The 20,016-nt window shown below is 45.1% G+C and overlaps 2 protein-coding genes across 3 annotated transcripts in view; both read right to left on the reverse strand.

Moving 5' to 3' along the window:
* agap1 (ArfGAP with GTPase domain, ankyrin repeat and PH domain 1) overlaps nt 1-16,329 on the reverse strand; it is a 251,067-nt gene extending 234,738 nt beyond the window's left edge. For both annotated transcript variants that reach the window (XM_029741621.1, XM_029741620.1), the window contains exon 1: nt 15,217-16,329. In XM_029741621.1, the coding sequence (XP_029597481.1) occupies nt 15,217-15,379 (163 nt within the window). In that variant the 5' untranslated portion in view covers nt 15,380-16,329. The remainder of the gene's footprint in view (nt 1-15,216) is intronic.
* A 738-nt stretch (nt 16,330-17,067) lies between these two features.
* Nucleotides 17,068-18,839, reverse strand: LOC115179818 (fas apoptotic inhibitory molecule 1). The gene is made up of 4 exons (XM_029741630.1): nt 18,531-18,839; nt 18,195-18,423; nt 17,684-17,733; nt 17,068-17,509 (listed from the first exon to the last, which is right to left on the reverse strand). Exons 1-4 carry the CDS (start codon nt 18,645-18,647, stop codon nt 17,360-17,362), a joined length of 546 nt encoding a protein of 181 aa, XP_029597490.1. The 5' UTR covers nt 18,648-18,839; the 3' UTR covers nt 17,068-17,359.
* Between the last annotated feature and the right edge of the window lie 1,177 nt (nt 18,840-20,016).

Genomic DNA, 20,016 nt, shown 5'->3' on the forward strand with positions numbered 1-20,016 from the left:
ACACAGTTATTATTATGTTAGCAGAGAGACTCTGTTCCTACACGCTACAGGGCCTGACACAGCTTGGAAACACAGTTATTATTATGTTAGCAGAGAGACTCTGTTCCTACACGCTACAGGGCCTGACACAGCTTGGAAACACAGTTATTATTATGTTAGCAGAGAGACTCTGTTCCTACACGCTACAGGGCCTGACACAGCTTGGAAACACAGTTCCAGGTGATATTCTGATCCTTCTAAAAGGACTGATTGTCTCTCTGGGCTACTCATGGGTCAACAGAGACCACACCAACACCACGCCAACACCACGCCAACATCACGCCAACATCACCATATCTACGTCTGATAGCATTGATCAGGAAGCTCCTCACAATGTGCTGGTGAGTCAGCGAGAGGACGGTGAGGATCCACGCCACAACACAATCAGAACAGGAGAGATGCGTGACGACACAATCACATAGCCTAACCTGTTAATGGTGTTTCAGTCCAAAGTGTCTGTTTGAAGATATGGTCTGTGTTGTAATCTAACACAACGTCCCCACAGCACTCAGTCAACATGTCATTCTATACAACTACAATATATAACAACTAGAAATCATTCAACAATCCAGCCAGCCCACATGACATGAATCACACAGTAAGTCAAGGACAGATGTACGGTCTGCTTCCTGGAGCAGCGAGAGCAGCAGGTGGATGCACATTGGTCCTCTAATAGAATGGAACATCAGCATCATCACTACAGGCTGATGAGCTGTAGACACTGAGCTGTCGTAGACTCCTTACGTTGTTAAAATGGAGGACGGGCGGGCGGGCGGGCGGGCGGGCGATCCCACTGGCAGATGGTGACCCAATACAAGGGGACGGTCCTTTAGAGAGAAAAGGGGGCATTGATTTCACCTCCAAAAGGCCAGATGGGGAGAGTGACTGAGTGGTGCCTCCTAACCACCAGACATAGCCTAACTGATGGATAATGTAGTAACTAAACATTATATAAAATGTTATATAGGCAAATGGGCTAATTCAATTAAGACCGATTCTACTCATGTTATTAGGTTCTTAAGCATGCTACTCATGATTAATGAATGTTAAAATAAAACGTTTCATACATTATTTTTATTCTAAATAAAAACTTGGTTTTAGTAGTAGGCCTTGGAGAAATGAACCATTAATGTTTCCAGAAGTGTGTTACATGATCACCAACAGGAAGAGCTCATTATCCGGTGGAGGTCCGGACTCATGGTAGTGAAATGAAATTAGGCCAATGGAACATGTATCGTTGGATGGGACTAGGCCCTTCAGGCTGAGGAGCATCTGTTGTACCCATTTCAATAGGAAGCAGCTTGTTTCATCTATAGGAAGAAACATAACAGTGAGCTCCAGAAGTATTGGGAACGTGACAAATGTGTTGTTTTGGCTCTGTACTCCAGCACTATGAATTTGAAATGATACAATGACTATGAGGTTAAAGTGCAAACTGTCAGCTTAAAATTTGAGAGTATTTTCATCTATATCGGTTGAAACGTTTAGAAATTACAGCATTCCTAAACCTAGTCCCCCCATTTTAGGGGACCAAAGGTATTGGTACAAATTCACTTATGTGTGTATTAAAGTAGTACAAAAAAATATTTGGTCCCATATTCATAGCACGCAATATCACCAAATGTGTCACTGTCCCCAATACTTTTGGACATCAATGTATTAGCCTACACTACAAACAGGGCTTGTTTCATCTAAACGTGTGTTAAGAGGGAAGGTGAAGCAGTAAACTAACAGCCTACACTACAAACAGGGCTTGTTTCATCTAAACGTGTGTTAAGAGGGAAGGTGAAGCAGTAAACTAACAGCCTACACTACAAACAGGGCTTGTTTCATCTAAACGTGTGTTAAGAGGGAAGGTGAAGCAGTAAACTAACAGCCTACACTATAAACAGGGCTTGTTTCATCTAAACGTGTGTTAAGAGGGAAGGTGAAGCAGTAAACTAACAGCCTACACTACAAACAGGGCTTGTTTCATCTAAACGTGTGTTAAGAGGGAAGGTGAAGCAGTAAACTAACAGCCTACACTACAAACAGGGCTTGTTTCATCTAAACGTGTGTTAAGAGGGAAGGTGAAGCAGTAAACTAACAGCCTACACTATAAACAGGGCTTGTTTCATCTAAACGTGTGTTAAGAGGGAAGGTGAAGCAGTAAACTAACAGCCTACACTATAAACAGGGCTTGTTTCATCTAAACGTGTGTTAAGAGAGAAGGTGAAGCAGTAAACTAACAGCCTACACTACAAACAGGGCATCCGCGGTCACACTCCCTCCTCTGGGACAAGCAGACTGCTGGGAGTGCCAAGCCTGACACAGCGATCAATGCACCAGGAAGTGACATCATAATGCCCCTGGGGAAGCTGAGGGTGTGTGTGTGTGTGTGTAGGGGGGGTGTAGTACTGCATGTCCCCCTTGTCGCAGACTCCTCTTACAACACACACACACACACACACACACGGAGGGGAAGCTGCTCTCCGTTCGGAGCCAGACTCGGACCGGACTAAAACAAAACAATAGCATGAGTCTGATTCCAGCAGCATATCCCATGGAGGACATCTTAAAAATAACCCCTACACTAACACGCTTCCTGCTGTAAGGAGTGCTGTGAGACACACACACACACACACACACACACACACACACGCACACACACGCACACACACACGCACCTCCCGGTGCAGCTGCAGTCCACAGCTGGTGTGGCCTGGGCCTGTCTCTGCTTTCAGACTGGACTACCTTAGACTTGGACAAGCTTCCATTCCCCTCAGTCTCTCTCTCTCTCCTCCCTCATGCTGCTTCAACAGGGCTGTAGATTACAGCTAGTGGTGGAGTGGAGCTCTGTGGTCTGCTGTCCTGTCAGCTTGGACAAGCTTCCATTCCCCTCAGTCTCTCTCTCTCCTCCCTCATGCTGCTTCAACAGGGCTGTAGATTACAGCTGGTGGTGAGTGGAGCTCTGTGGTCTGCTGTCCTGTCAGCTTAGACAAGCTTCCATTCCCCTCAGTCTCTCTCTCTCCTCCCTCATGCTGCTTCAACAGGGCTGTAGATTACAGCTAGTGGTGAGTGGAGCTCTGTGGTCTGCTGTCCTGTCAGCAGCTGTTTCTACTTCCTCCTCTAGTACACCAAGACTCCACAGTCAGGCTAGACCAGTCTTATTCAGTCATGGGGGGGGGGGGGGGGGGGGGGTCAAGGACTGATCAACTTCTGAGGGACAGGAAGAGGGAAGTTGGGGGATTTTCCAGCTACTCGGTTTGAGAGGTTACATATCTGAACCCTGAGATCGTCAAGTAGGCTACACAACACTGTCATAACAGTGACACAACAGTGACACAACACTGTCATAACAGTGACACAACAGGAGTGGAATGGGAGGCACTGTGAGAAAGGAAAAGGCTGTAATCTACAGTAGCATTGGGTGACTTGTTCTCATTAGCTATGTAGCAGTGGTACACACAGATGGTGTTTCTGTTCAGGCAAAACGGCTGTACCCGTTTGTTCTGCCTCGTTGGAGAACTAAACACTTCCTCTCTGTAGAGGAGTGACTCAACTAAGGCCACAGGTGTCAGGGGAGATAGGATGAGATAAGAGCAAAACCGTGGCGATCTACACTAAGAGAGGCCTTTTCCAAGAGGTCCCACTGCAGAAAATTCAAACACAGTACAATACAACCCAAGGAAGTGGCAACCAGAAAAGAAAGGCATCCTTGACAGCATTTTCTGAGGGGAAAAAAACTCTTCGCAACGTTGCAAGGACAAAGACAGACAGAGAAAGCACAGCTTGACTCTTCTGTCCATCTCTACAGAAGAGCTAAACAGAGGACAGGCCAGGCTGAATCCCACTGAGTTCCCTAAGACAGCGGCTCCAAACCTTTTCTTAACCGTGGCACACCTTGATGGGATAGAACATTCTGTGGCACACAATTTCCCATTTCATTTATTTAGTGGTAATGACCTCCATCTTCTCTGATCCATAGTGCAAATCAGAAATTTTCTGTGGAAAATGTTTTTTATACATTAAATGTTATTATTTGAAATATTTTCATGATGGTTAAAATTGTAAGTACCCTTTTAAAGAGCGTCCCGCAAATCTGCACCAGAAATGATGTTTTTAGCTCTGGTAAAATAGGTCTTTAGTTTTTAACAGTTTGTTCTAGAGATGAGCGGTTTTCTGCATTGTAAATGTGCAACCACGGACATAAAGCCATGCTCTGTTTGATTCTATGGCAGAGGCTGTGGTATAGCTAAGCCCAGAGCCATATATTAAGAAATAAAATGACTCTGGCTACTGGTAAACCTAGTCAGAATACCTGAGCTAACGGTTTTCACAAAGTCAAATGATACAAATGTAACAACAGCCTGAGAACTTGTTTAATCTGACCCCCACTGGTGCTCCCAAGTCAACATCCCATGTGCATTCCACAGGTTACGTTTAGAAGTGATTGTTCCAAAATAATCATCAAGATTAGGAAAGGTTTGGCGGCGCAGCTGAGAGTTCCTGCCGCGGCACACCGGTTGGGAACCATGCCCTAAGGAACAGGCCAGAGAGGTGGAACCATTGGAAATTTCCCAGAAAGGATCATTTCGACGGCAACAGCCAGCCTATCACGACTTGCAAAAGATTACCCTTCTTCTTGTCACACCTGCTTCCTGGAGGTCTCAAATGGGGGAAAAGAACTAGGTTAGGCCAGCATTTGGAAAGAGACCTGTCCTATCAGTATCGCAATGCATTCAGCCAAGACTGACTTCAAAGAATATCTTAAACCTTTACATGGAAGAGAAGGTTAAAGAAATGTGTTGCAAAATCCATGAATTTGAACTGAAAGATCATGATCTGTCAGAATATCGGTTTCTATTTTTTGTTGTTCATGTTTTGTATTAAAAAACAATTATTTAACCTTTATTTAACTAGGCAAGTTAGTTAAGAACAAATTCTTATTTACAATGACGGCCTACCGACAGGCCCAAACCCGGACGACGCTGGGCCAATTGTGCGCCGCCCAATGGGACTCCCAAACACGGACGGTTGTGATACAGCCTGGATTCGAACCAGGATATCTGTACTGAGCCCTCTAGAACTGAGATGCAGTGCCTTAGACCACTGCGCCACTCGGAAGCCCCGAGTATTTGTTACAGCGGTGCACTTTGCAAATGACAAGTTAAGGGATGTTGAGTTTTGATCAATATTTCAGGAGGAGCAAGCCAGCTGGATTTTCCATAGCTAACTGAGAAGTGGTAGGCAGCTAGAGGGGATAGTTCTCAAACAGGAGAAATGATGAAAGGAGAGAGATACACAGTGAAATGTGAGATCTACACCAAGCACTACACAAAACACTGACTGCTAAGAATAAGCAGGCAGACTTCAGTGCAAACTTGCCTTGGAGCTGTTTATTATTCAAACATTAGATCAGGAGTGTCGAACTCAAACTCATTCCATGGGGGGCTCAGTGTCTGCTGGTTTTTCCTTTCAATTAAAACCTAGACAACCAGGTGAGGGGAGTTTCTTACTAATTAGTAACCTTATTTCATCAAGTACAAGGGAAGAGTGAAAGCCCACAGACACTCTGCCCCTGAGGAATGAGTTTGAAAAGTGCATTAAATGAACAACAAAGTGTTTGGAGAATGAGGGGATGAGGGGGTAGGGGGACTGGATAAAGGCAGATAAATACTACAAGAGGAACACTGGTTTGAGGACAGTAAATACACCTTTATTGGCCACAAATAGGCTATTGTTGACAAAGAGTGAGGAAGAATTCTAAAAGACAGGGAAATGAGGAAGCATCCATGTTTAGTGATATAGGCTACTGTGTGGCTGACTCTCTGGCATCACACACACAGTTCTCCAAAAACAAGACCTTTCCATCATCGCTGTAGCTTCAGGTCTCTTCCTCCATTTCATCACTGGCCTCTGAACTGGTGAACTCAGAAGGGACACAAATCACATCACCTGTGTCAGATATAACGCTTCATAGCCTTCACTGTGACGGTGTGGTTCACTCCCCTCTATCCTTCACTGTGACGTTGTGACGGTGTGGTTCACGCCCCTCTATCCTTCACTGTGACGGTGTGGTTCACTCCCCTCTATCCTTCACTGTGACGGTGTGGTTCACTCCCCTCTATCCTTCACTGTGATGTTGTGGTTCACTCCCCTCTATCCTTCACTGTGACGGTGTGGTTCACTCCCCTCTATCCTTCACTGTGACGTTGTGGTTCGCTCACATCTACCCTTCATTGTAACTGCATGGGCAAACAGGACATGGCCAATAACTGGCATAAATTCCACTGCCATGCAGCCACTCAGCCTAGGGGCAGACACTGGGCAGCCTCTCTAATCTGCATTGTCTACCACACAAATCCACTCCCCACTGGGCCCCAGTTAGTCATATAACTGTATATGAATCCAGTCTCCACTGGGCTCCAGTAAAGAATAACTGTATTTGAATCCACTCCCCACTGGGCCCCAGTAAAGAATAACTGTATATGAATCCAGTCTCCACTGGGCTCCAGTAAAGAATAACTGTATTTGAATCCACTCCCCACTGGGCCCCAGTAAAGAATAACTGTATATGAATCCAGTCTCCACTGGGCCCCAGTAAAGAATAACTGTATATGAATCCAGTCTCCACTGGGCCCCAGTAAGTAATAACTGTATATGAATCCAGTCTCCACTGGGCCCCAGTAAGTAATAACTGTATATGAATCCAGTCTCCACTGGGCCCCAGTAAGTAACAACTGTATATGAATCCAGTCTCCACTGGGCCCCAGTAAATAATAACTGTATATGAATCCAGTCTCCACTGGGCCCCAGTAAGTAATAACTGTATATGAATCCAGTCTCCACTGGGCCCCAGTAAAGAATAACTGTATATGAATCCAGTCTCCACTGGGCCCCAGTAAGTAATAACTGTACATGCATTGTCCTGTTCACCCAGTTTCTTAATCCCTGTAAAGTCTAGACAGTGGAACCTCTTTAGCATATGGACCCCCATATGCCATCCTCCATCTCCCTTCACTACTAGGCTGCTAGCTGGGGCTTGTTGACCCACTAAGGCACCACTCCAGGGCTCCTTTCTAATCAAAGCTAAAGAGATGGAGCCAGGGCTTTTCACGCCAGCCCGCTGAAGTCCAATTGAAAACTGTCTGTTCAATACAATTTGGACCCTGAGGAAGTGGGCTCTTCCAAGAGACTTAATGGTCATCAAAATGTAAATGCCTTCCCTGTCAGCAGGAGGGGATGAAGCCTGTGTGAGAGGAAGGAGTCATACTGGTTTGGGGGGGAAGGAACTAGCCTGACCCATAAAAATACATGGGTCACGGACTGTCTGAAACTCAAACATTGTGGTTTGACTGTACGTGTGTGTCTGTTGTGGTTACTGATGCATCCTGAGTAGCATCCAGCTAACAAACTCATGGATGGCTGATGACTGCATCTCCCTAATGGTGCCCTGGAGGCAGGCAGGCAGTCAGGCAGTCAGGCAGGCAGGCAGGCAGGCAGGCAGGCAGTCAGGCAGGCAGGCAGTCAGGCAGGCAGGCAGTCAGGCAGGCAGTCAGGCAGGCAGTCAGTCAGTCAGGCAGGCAGGCAGGCAGGCAGGGTGTTTGTGTTGTTTTCCCAGCTCCTGGATGAGAGAAAGCAGTGACAGCGAGAGCAGCGGGCGGGATAAATTGAGCCACACAGCCACTCATAGGTGACCTTACCTCTGCCCTGTCCAATGAGAAGGCCCCTGAGACTGTGCTCTGCATCATAGGGGGCGGAGGGGAAAGCTCAGCCAGCTGCTACACAACAAGAAAGAGGGAGCTTTTAGCTCCATGTCCTGCTGTTCATCTAACACACACTATTGTTAGCATCTACAGATGATTTGACCTTTTCCTACAGATTATTATCCCTTCAAGCACTGGCCTTTATCAGTCTCATCTCTCCCATCTTTGTCCCATTCCTCTTATCTATCCTCTCCTTTATTAGCCTAGGATCTGGTAATGGGTTAGATTGGAGGACTGCAGCGTGCCGCCCGGTTCGCCCAGTGAGTGGGATCCAGGTGGTTAACCCACTGTGGGGAGCTGTTGTAATACTGATCCACTGAACCGATTGGAGTCAGTGAAGCTCTGGTTTGTTTCACACCAGGTTACACTAAAGGAGGGATTCCACAGGGAGGTAGACACTAGAGGTCTCCAACAAAGTGCTGGAGAAGAAAGTAAAAGTGCAATATGTGCCATCTCCTGTCTCCTGATCCCTCCTGTCTCAGCCTCCAGTATTTATGCTGCAGTAGTTTGTGTCGGGGGGCTAGGGTCAGTCTGTTACATCTGGAGTATTTCTCTTGTCTTATCCGGTGTCCTGTGTGAATTTAAATATGCTCTCTCTAATTCTCTCTTTCTCTCGGAGGACCTGAGCCCTAGGACCATGCCTCAGGACTACCTGGCATGATGACTCCTTGCTGTCCCCAGTCCACCTGGCCGTGCTGCTGCTCCAGTTTCAACTGTTCTGCCTGCGGCTATGGAACCCTGACCTGTTCACCGGACGTGCTTGTTGCACCCTCGACAACTACTATGATTATTATTATTTGACCATGCTGGTCATTTATGAACATTTTAACATCTTGACCATGTTCTGTTATAATATCCACCCGGAACAGCCAGAAGAGGACTGGCCACCCCTCATAGCCTGGTTCCTCTCTAGGTTTCTTCCTAGGTTTTTGGCCTTTCTAGGGAGTTTTTCCTAGGGAGTTTTTCCTAGCCACCGTGCTTCTTTCACATGCATTGCTTGCTGTTTGGGGTTTTAGGCTGGGTTTCTGTACAGCACTTTGAGATATCAGCTGATGTACGAAGGGCTATATAAATACATTTGATTTGATGTAAAAAAGCTAACGTTTAAGTGCCTTGCTCAGAACATGGGAACATATGAAAGCTGGTGGTTCCTTTTAACATGAGTCTTCAATATTCCCAGGTAAGAGGTTTCAGGTTGTAGTTATTATAGGAATTATAGGACTATTTCTCTATACGATTTGTATTTCATATACCTTTGACTATTGGATGTTCTTATAGGCACTTTAGTATTGCCAGTGTAACAGTATAGCTTCCGTCCCTCTCCTCGCTCCTACCTGGGCTCGAACCAGGAACACATCGACAACAGCCACCCTCGAAGCAGCAGAGCCTTTGGTCGTTAATATGGTCGAATCCGGAAACTATCATTTCGAAAACGAAACGTTTATTATTTCAGTGAAATACAGAACCGTTCCGTATTTTATTTAACGGATGGCATCCCTAAGTTTAAATATTCCTGTTACATTGCACAACCTTCAATGTTATGTCATAATTATGTACCATTCTGGCAAATTAATTACGGCCTTTGTTAGGAATAAATGGACTTCACACAGTTCGCAATGAGCCAGGCGGCCCAAACTGCTGCATATACCCTGACTGCTTGCACGGAACGCTAGAGAAGTGACACAAATTCATGTTAGCAGGCAATATTAACTAAATTTGCAGGTTTAAAAATATATACTTGTGTATTGATTTTAAAGAAAGGCATTGATGTTTATGGTTAGGTACATTGGTGCAACAACCGTGCTTTTTTCGCAAATGCGCTTGTTAAATCATCACCCGTTTGGCGAAATAGGCTGTGATTCAATGAGAAATTAACAGGCACCGCATCGATTATATGCAACGCAGGACACGTTAGATAAACTAGTAATATCATCAACCATGTGTAGTTAACTAGTGATTATGTTAAGATTGATAGTTTTTTATAAGATAAGTTTAATGCAAGCTAGCAACTTACCTTGGCTTCTTGCTGCCCTCGCGTAACAGGTAGTCAGCCTGCCATGCAGGCTCCTCGTGGAGTGCAATGTAAGGCAGGTGGTTAGAGCATTGGACTAGTAACCGGAAGGTTGCAAAATCGAATCCCCCCTGAACAAGGCAGTTAACCCCCGTTCCTAGGCCGTCATTGAAAATAAGAATGTGTTCTTAATCTGACTTGCCTAGTTAAATAAAGGTGTAAAAAAAAAATTAAGGAAAAAAAATATTTAAGAAAAAGAAAAAAAATGAAAAATACATTCTGCAAATCGGTTGCCAAAAATACCGATTACCGATTGTTATGAAAACGTGAAATCGGCCCTAATTAATCGGCCATTCCGATTAATCGGTCGACCTCTAGTAGACACACAGGTTGGCACGCACGCACACGTTGCTGAAGAGATCTGATAGCCTATGCATGGAAACATGAAGCACCATGTGAACTGTAGACTACATAACATGTGTAAACAACAACCTCCAGAGATCAGGTTACCTGCCAGCTAGGGCTGGGAAATGCCAAGGACCTCACGATACCATATTATCACCATACTTAGGTGCCGATACCATATGTATTGCGTTTCTCAATGTATTGCGATTTGATACTGTGATTTTTATTGCGATTTCGATATTCCAAACATATTGCTCACCATATGTCTGCAGCGGAGGGACGAGGGAGAGCCATGAGAAAACTGGTTTGATCAGTCAGGGAAATAAAGGTGCTGAAAACATGTCTTACTCTTTAAAAACAAGATGAGAACAAACTATGAAGGAAAAATACTGGAGTTTTAGTGCAGGTACAGCCAAGTAGCGCAAAAATAATATTGTGATATTGTCAAAACAATAGGATATTTAGTCTAAAATAATATCCTGATACACAGGTGAATGCAGGTGGAAGTTATGATCCCTTATTGATTTGACCCGTTAAATCCACTTCAGTCAGTATAGAGGAAGGGGAGGAGACAGGTTAAAGGAGGATGTTTAAGCCTTGGGACAATTGAGACAGATTGTGTATGTGTGTCATTCAGAAGGTGAATGGGCAAGACAAAAGATTTAAGTGGATGGTAGTGGGTGCCAGGTGCACTGGTTTGTGTCAAGAACTGCAACGCTGCTGGGGTTTTCCATGCTCAACAGTTTCCCTTGTGTATCAAGTATGGTTCACCACCCAAAGGACATCCAGCCAACTTGGCACAACTGTGGGAAGCATTGGAGTCAACATTGGCCAGCATCCCTGTGGAATGCTTTCGACACCTTGTAGAGTCCATGCCCTGAGGAATTGAGGCTGTTATGAGGGGGAAAAGGGTGTTCCTAATATTTTGTACACTCAGGGCTGGTGGGGAGGCCAGAGGTCATGTTACCTGTCTGCCTGGCGGTGAGGCCAGAGTTCATGTTACCTGTCTGCCTGGCAGGGAGGCCAGAGATCATTTTACCTGTCTGCCTGGCAGGGAGGCCAGAGATCATGTTACCTGTCTGCCTGGCAGGGAGGCCAGAGATCATTTTACCTGTCTGCCTGGTGAGGAGGCCAGAGATCATTTTACCTGTCTGCCTGGCAGGGAGTCCAGAGATCATGTTACCCGTCTGCATGGCAGGGAGGCCAGAGATCATGTTACCCGTCTGCCTGGCAGGGAGGCCAGATATCATTTTACCTGTCTGTCTGCCTGGCAGAGAGGCCAGAGATCATTTTGCCTGTCTGCCTGGCAGGGAGGCCAGACTTCATGTTACTTGTCTGCCTGGCAGGGAGGCCAGAGATCATGTTACCCGTCTGCCTGGCAGGGAGGCCAGAGATCATGTTACCCGTCTGCCTGGCAGGGAGGCCAGAGATCATGTTACCCGTCTGCCTGGCAGGGAGGCCAGAGATCATGTTACCTGTCTGCCTGGCAGGGAGGCCAGAGATCATGTTACCTGTCTGCCTGGCAGGGAGGCCAGAGATCATGTTACCTGTCTGCCTGACAGGGAGGCCAGAGATCATGTTACCTGTCTGCCTGACAGGGAGGCCAGAGATCATGTTACCCGTCTGCCTGGTAGGGAGGCCAGAGATCATGTTACCCGTCTGCCTGGTAGGGAGGCCAGAGATCATGTTACCCGTCTGCCTGGTAGGGAGGCCAGAGATCATTTTACCTGTCTGCCTGGTGAGGAGGCCAGAGATCATTTTACCTGTCTGCCTGGTGAGGAGGCCAGAGATCATTTTACCTGTCTGCCTGGTGAGGAGGCCAGAGATCATTTTACCTGTCTGCCTGGTGAGGAGGCCAGAGATCATTTTACCTGTCTGCCTGGTGAGGAGGCCAGAGATCATTTTACCTGTCTGCCTGGTGAGGAGGCCAGAGATCATTTTACCTGTCTGCCTGGTGAGGAGGCCAGAGATCATTTTACCTGTCTGCCTGGCAGGGAGGCCAGGACCTTTGCTTCGTGGTAACAATCATCTCTCACTACCTCAATGCATAGACTGAGGAAACACGGTCTGAAATTTATGGAGTGCAAACTGCAAAGTCCTTTCCTTACAGATGATGGCGTCATGATGATTAATTGAGTGATCATTCTAAAGAGTAGGCATAATGTTTCTGTATGACAAAGACCATGATGCTGACTAACTGAGAACATTACTGAACCAGCCACTTGGTGCCAACAGAACAATGCAAAACTGGTCAGCAAAGAGAACAAAACAACTATTTTACTGGGGAACAGAACATTGTGTGAGCTCCCTCCTCACCTCAGCAGTCAGAATGTGAGGCAGTGTGATGTAGTGCTGTACTGCTGTCTGGGGATGGATGGATGTGATTTAGCAGGAACAAATGCTGCAGAATACAGAGATCAGGGCATGCTGAGTCTGAAATGACACATTTTACATTTACATGTTAGTCATTTAGCAGACGCTCTTATCAGGAGTGATTAGGGTTAAGTGCCTTGCTCAAGGGCACATTGACAGACTTTTCACCTCATCTGAACCAGCAACCTTTCAGTTACTGGCCCAACGCTCTTAACCGCTAGGCTACCTGCCTGCCGCCGCCGACACCCTATTCACTATATTGTGCACTACGTTTGACCAGTGTCTCTGATCAAACGTAGTGCACTAATATGGAGAAAATAGGGTGCCCGTGACATCAGCATCATTCAGCAGTACAACTCTGTAAAACCTGCATGCACACACACACACACACACACACACAACACTACATGGTTGCATAATGGGACTAAAAACACTTTACAAGGCATCCCCCACTTATTATTACAGTCAGGACATCAGTCAGCCAGGACATCAGTCAGCCAGGACATCAGTCAGCCATCACAGGCATTACATAACTGCTCTTCTGTTCGGTGTGCAATCTCATCCTCTTTTCTTCTCCCTCACTGCCCCATCTCTCCCTCACCGCCCCTTCTTTCCCTCACAGCCCCATCTCTCCCTCACCGCCCCATCTCTCCCTCACCGCCCCATCTCTCCCTCACCGCCCCATCTCTCCCTCACCGCCCCATCTCTCCCTCACCGCCCCATCTCTCCCTCACCGCCCCATCTCTCCCTCACCGCCCCATATCTCCCTCACCGCCCCATATCTCCCTCACCGCCCCATATCTCCCTCACTCTTCCTCCCGTATCACTCTCTCTGGATCACTGTTTCTGTCTCTCTTCTCTCTCCCTCAATCCCTTTTTGTTTCTCTCCACCTCCCTCCATCACTCTCTCCCTAGATATCAGTCATTCTGTCGGGAGTGACAGTTGTCCTGGCCGGGTTTGAAAGATAAAGGAAATGTGACGTAGCAGTTTTCAGAGTGGATTTGCCATCTGTCAGACGAGTGTTCGGAGAGATGTCATTCAAGGTGCCTGAAAACGACAGGTTCTAGTCTCAACCAACCTGATCTACAATCCAACCACATGTTTACAAACATCCCGCTGGTTTCTCCTTCAGAAGAGCATTTGGTGATCTGACATGTTTAGAGAAGTAGAATCTCTGTCAGAATGTTCCAGGCTACTGTGAAAGCGCTAGCCTTCTCTAAGATAATTCAAATATACAATATAATCAGAACACGTGATACAGTGCACACATGGCCGACAACATTTGGTAAACAAAACAAGCATACACGGTAACAACTGGACTTAATAAAACAGCCAGGAGAAAAGCAACCGGTGTCCCATCTCAGAATATATGATATAGCCCTAAATCATATCAAAGTGTATAGGTCAAATGGGCCAAATACAACAGGTGTAGACTTTACAGTGAAAATGCTTACTTACGAGCCCATTCCCAACAAGTTAGTTAAACGATATTTCTGGAGTATTGACGGAGCCCCAGACCAACAGTGGTCCTGACTGACCTTGTTCAAACCAGTCCTCAGCTCCTACTACTGACCACCAAGCCTGGAGAGAAGAACATCAGCTCAGTCCACACACTCCAATCAGTACCATTAACCTAGCCAATGTTGATCCAGTGCCAACAGCACTCGAGGACCAAAGAAATGTACCCCTGTCCAGACCACACTCCGTTTCTCCATTCAGGAGGCCCACTCCAGACAGTTCCTTTGTACCTCTGACAGGACAGGTCCAGGTACTGGTGAGCAAGTCCCAGCAGGTAGCCACCCTCCCCTCACTGTGTCCAGAGGGTACATGTAGGACACACACAGTCAGTGATGGCGGTGGGATAACCCTTGCCTCAGTCACCCACACACTGCTCACACCCACCGCAATCACCTTTTGTTGTTAACAGCTATGTTAACTCAATGTGTGACACTTTCTGCTTGCTCTTCTTTGCTGCTGGCTCCAACATCAGTGGAAAGTGGGTCAACAACACCTGGCTGTCTGGCAAGTCCTCCCTAACTCCCCACCTCCCTACCTTACAGCACCCATTTCTATGCAAATGAGTCTATACAGGGAATGAGAGAAGCCGGTTGCCATTCTCAATGACAACAATACTAGGCCTTCACTACAATACTGTTGGACATTTCATCAGTCAATCAATAGAGTAACAAAGCAGTAGCCATGAGTCACGATATGATGACGCCATTATAACAGGACAATGTATTATCAAGGGGGTCATGAGATAATGCATAGTGGTAGCCCAACATCTGTCCAGCTGTGTGAGAAGTTGGAAAAGCAGATCATCGGAGCTTCCCCTCATGTAGTTCTGCATGCAGCTTATTCAAATGATAAGCTACTGATTTGTATGTGAGTGTCATACAGCTGGGCTAAGTGCTTGTTGAAACAGCTCAATAGAGACATCGATTGTTGATTGACAATCAGGGAACCAAGGCCTATACATTCATTCATACAGTATAGCAGCTCTGCCTTGATGTAACCATATTAAAATGATACAACACGTCGACACCACAGCAGTAAACAGATTTGAGAGGATTAGAGAGTGCAGAGCAAAACATGTTATGGTGATGTACCGACGGCTACATGCACCCCTACTGCCTTACCTTCAATGGCGATGACATGTTCTCGAATCTGATTCTGCAGGATGGGCTCTTCCACGCGCTCCAGCAGTTCATATATGGAGTAGATGTTTGGATGGACGGATTCGAACCTCTGGATCTCAGACCGAATGGCAGCCGAGTTTGCAAGGTGCTGCTGATAGTTCATTTTTCGCGTCGTTTTTGTTCTTGCCCTTTCACGACTGGTAACGAGTTGACTGGTCTGGTCAAGTGGTGTGGTCCTCAGCACAATATTGTGGGTGAGGCACGCCAAATAATTTGTAGATAGCTAGTTACTTGATTCAAACTGCAAATTTGGCTTGAAATGAAACAGCAGTTACTTGTCAGTGAGTCCATGTAGCTAGCTGGCTATCCGTGAGTCCAAACAACCGACCCGGGCTCTCCTGATTCGAAATCCTGGAGGAGTGACAGTAGAAGTCGGCTGAGCAACGCTTCCCCATATCCTTGTTCCGTCCCTCACGGAGTGTGGAAGTAAAAACCCTATTCACGAATATTGGCGTGTGTATGAATAGTAGCAATCCAGCAAACAGGTAAGTACTGTACTACAGTCATGTCATAACTCTGAAACGCTGGAAAGGTTTGAAAACGCTTGCTAAATAGGCCCTTTGGCATTTGCTAACTCGGTAGCTAGCAGTAGCTAACGTCCAAGCCGGGGACAAAACTCTGAATTTCTCAAACCCCTATCATTCTCTCCTTAGACCGACCAATCTGGTTGAACTTTTCTTCACAAACATGCAAATAAACCAATGTAGTTATGTACCCATGCAAACCTGCCAAAAGCAATCTACATAACTAGCTAAATAGTTACTAATCGTGGCTGGATGTGTGTTCTGCGCAGCCAAGTCCTCGTTCGTTGTTTTGTTTAGCGTGCAAAAGCAGGCGCAAAACTCCCCCCACAGTCCGGATTTGGTCCAAACACTGGGCGCATGCAGTTGCCGAAAATTCCAAGACACAATAAAAATGTGGCTACTTATTGCTATGAGAGCAATATATATTTTACAGATTGCTCTAGTTTGTCGGCAAACATAGATGCTTTCCCCTTCCTCTTGGGTAGAAATCCATCCCGTCTGTATCACTGGACGTCATTCCCTGAACGTTTCCTACTGGAAAACGTCTGCTGCAACCCATAGACTTAGATAGACATCGCATCATTGTATCTGTCCTATAATGGCATCTGTGAGAGCACAGGCAGAGCCATTGCGTCCATCTCCATTTTGAAGTAGTCAATTTTCTTATTCTACTACTTCTATGAGTTGGCAAACAAACTGAACAGGTGCATACTGCCACCTGAAGTGTGTTGTTTTAACAGGTATAAAGCCAGGGTTAGCGATTTATTGCCACCTGCATTTATGGAATGTTTTCTCACAAGTATAATTCATTGGCTGATCCCTCCTGGTGACCTGGATAGAATTGTATGATCCTTCCTTAACACATAGGAAGTGCCACCCAGTTGACTAATTTAAAATGGTGAAAGTCCTCAATGGCGATGCCCATGCTAAAATAGGCATTTGGGCACGATGGTTCATTTGGGCAATAGAGTTTTCAATCTATCTCTATGGCGGCAACCATATAACGCATTGGCTGGTTCTGAGGCGTCGCGTTCTTGAATGTACTTATTGCGCGGAGGCTGCGCATCTGTTTCTCAGGGCATTTGAAGAATGTTCACTAACATGTACAGTATATGCCAATATATAACATTAATTTCGCCATATATACGGAGCTCTAAGGTATTCATATTTGAGAAGAGATACATTTGGCTTGCAAATGAGTACGATATAGTGTAGCATCTGCATAAACAAGCAAAGATCATACATGATTACACTCAAAACTAAAAAATGTATTGCTATATTTTATTGATTGATTTGAAATGTTAAATATTGACATATTTCCTTTGATTAATTGACTTATTTATACACAACCTCGTTATCAGAAAGATAATACTCCTTACTTCCACCATAGAAATATTGATCCCATCTATGAAAACCTAGAAACAGTACAGAGACCTCGAGTCGATTGATATCTTAGGTCAATGCCACTCACTCATCCCTGAGGCTGCCTCGTCATTTATATTTACATAGGATATATCCAACATTTCATATTCCTGACTTGAAAAGTTCAGCGGTCCTCTTCAATCTGTCCAGCCAGGCACTGCTTCCCCATCCACCATTAAGTAATGGACGATGCCAGCTCTCTTCTTCCCACTGCTCAAAGCCTTGATGCAGCATTCATGGTCTGCCACCGTGAAGTGTGTCTCTGTTCCGTCATCCACAAACTCTCCCTAAAGCCGACAATAAGAGAAGGTCCATAAATATCAATAAAGGACTGGAATGACTAAAGTATGGACCAAAACATTAGTGAATCATGTTAAACCAGAACCTTGGCCTATGTATGTATGCAACATACATGGATTTAATAACTTCACATTCAATTCCATATGAGGTTGAAAAAGTACCTCTGTCTCCATTTTCTGCCCATTGAACCATACATCCATTGTGTCCTTTTCTGTTGAAAGAAACCATACAGTAGTAATTTAGTATATTATTAGTATTGCTTGCATCATATTTTTCACCATAGGCCTACAGGACAGAAGCACCATGCAGTGCATTGGAATGATTGTTAATGATTTACCGGTGTGCATTACACATCCATAAGAGCATCATAACATCACACAGTGCAGAGTTCCCTGCTTTGTTTATTCATGTCACATTTAGCTTTCTGCTATAGGCTACAAAGGATAGTGTCCCTTCCAATCAGGTTGCTCGCATGGCTTAAAATAGCCCACCCAGAAGTGTTCCCCTAAATAGATTATACTCCTCAGAACAGCGCTGATCTGCATGTTGCCTTACACACATCTGACTATGTTTTTATAGACTTTTTAGAATAGACAGTGTAGTTGGTATTGACACTGAAATATTGCTAAATGCTCATAGGAAAGAATATCCTTTTGGTTTTTTGAGCCTTACCAAGGACAATCCTGCAGTCAACACCATCTACTTGCAGCACCCACGTCTTAGTGACTTTGGATCTGTTATCTATGAACTTCTGGAGACTCTTGCCATCAATCTCCAAGGTGTACTCGTAGGTAAAGCCACTGATAGCCTCAATGTTTACTGTTGCTTTTGTTTCCATGCCTCCCACTGTGAAGGTCTCCTTTCCAACCAGTTTGAACATCCAATCTCTTCTGAGCACCTCCTGAGGAAGAAAGCAAATCAGACAGCCATAGGCCTTCTGTACATAGCTCTGACTACCCAATAACACATTACAGATTTTAAAAGGAATACGTTTCAGGGCCTATGTACCTGTCCATTGATCCAAACAACCCTCTTCCCTGTCGTGGTGCCGTGTTCAAACTCAATCCTGTAAACCCCATCGCTTAACGCCACCTCCCAGATACCAACAACATCTCCGGCCATCATCTTGACTGACCTTCCAGGGATATAAAGCCTGTAGGCCTAACTGGAAATGATTATATATGTCCCATCGACGCTATCCTCGTTTCAAACCAAGGTTGTAGTTCAAATCTCATCCTATTGGCAGTTATTAAGCAACGTTAGCCCGTGTGTCCATCAAACTGTCCTGGATCTGCTCTGCCTGCTCAGCAACAAGTGCAAACTGCAATACTGTAAGAGGCTTATTGCTGCAAGACCTCTTTCAATCCAATTACTGCCAGAGGTAATTTGTATGTGAGACTTCTACAGTGAATGACTATATCTTCTTTAGACAGGCCTAGGTGATGCCTATACCTTCTTTAGACAGGCCTAGGTTAAATAAATCACACACACAATTAGCAAACTAATCAACAAATGAATCACACATTTGTGATCAAACATACAGTATAAAGAATGCGTCTTTATTAAGGATCTTTCTATCGTCTTTTTTCAAGCATATTTGGGTCTTTGAAAAGCGATATAAACATCCCATGGATTATTATTAACATTAGTAATATGAAGAGCCTAGAGGTAAGCAGTTTAGAAGCTTAAATGTAGTTTATAAATCTTCAATAAATAGCTATAACACTGGTTGAATTTGGAGCGTGCCAAATAGTGAGCTTATATATGATTGCAGTGGTATTGACTGTTACGGTTATTATTGATAGTGCGGTCATTATTTGGTATATTGACCAAGATATTCAGACGATCACAGAAGAGCGCGCATGACTCGACCTTCGCCTCTCCTGAGCCGGTTGGGGGAGTTGCAGCGGTGAGACAAGATCGCAATTGGATATCACGAAATTGTGAAGAAAAAGGGGGGAAAATTAAAACAACAAAAACAAATAAAATAAAAACTAAGAAGAGCATACTTTGTGGTAAAGCCTGCCAGTAGATGTGCATAACACTACCTTGTCTAGTTTCCCTCAATAAAACTTCCTAACTTCCCAAAACGTTAGTTTACTGGCTATTAAAACAACAATAATAACGTGTGCTTGTAAAAATCTATATGAATACAATTCCACTCCCATCATGTATTTTTATTGACATTATGCTAATAAAATATAAAATAGTTGGGCCTACCATATCTGATTATGTTAACCTAAAACTATATCCATATAGACTGCATTGGTAATGCATAAATACATGCAGCCAAGTTATTTCATGAGCAGATATGGTTGTAATAACTATAGTGCTGTATTCTGTGTACATGTGTAAGGTGGGCGGTGTCGAACCTTGCCGTGAGAGCCGCTACTTATGCTGCGTTCAAATGCTAGTCGGTACTAGGAAACTCGGAAATGTTCGACTTGCTGATTGGTTGAACGCGGCACGTGTATAGCTATAAACAATTAGCAAG

The sequence above is a fragment of the Salmo trutta genome, chromosome 39 (genome assembly GCF_901001165.1).
Source record: "Salmo trutta chromosome 39, fSalTru1.1, whole genome shotgun sequence".
Taxonomy (NCBI): Eukaryota; Metazoa; Chordata; class Actinopteri; order Salmoniformes; family Salmonidae; genus Salmo; species Salmo trutta.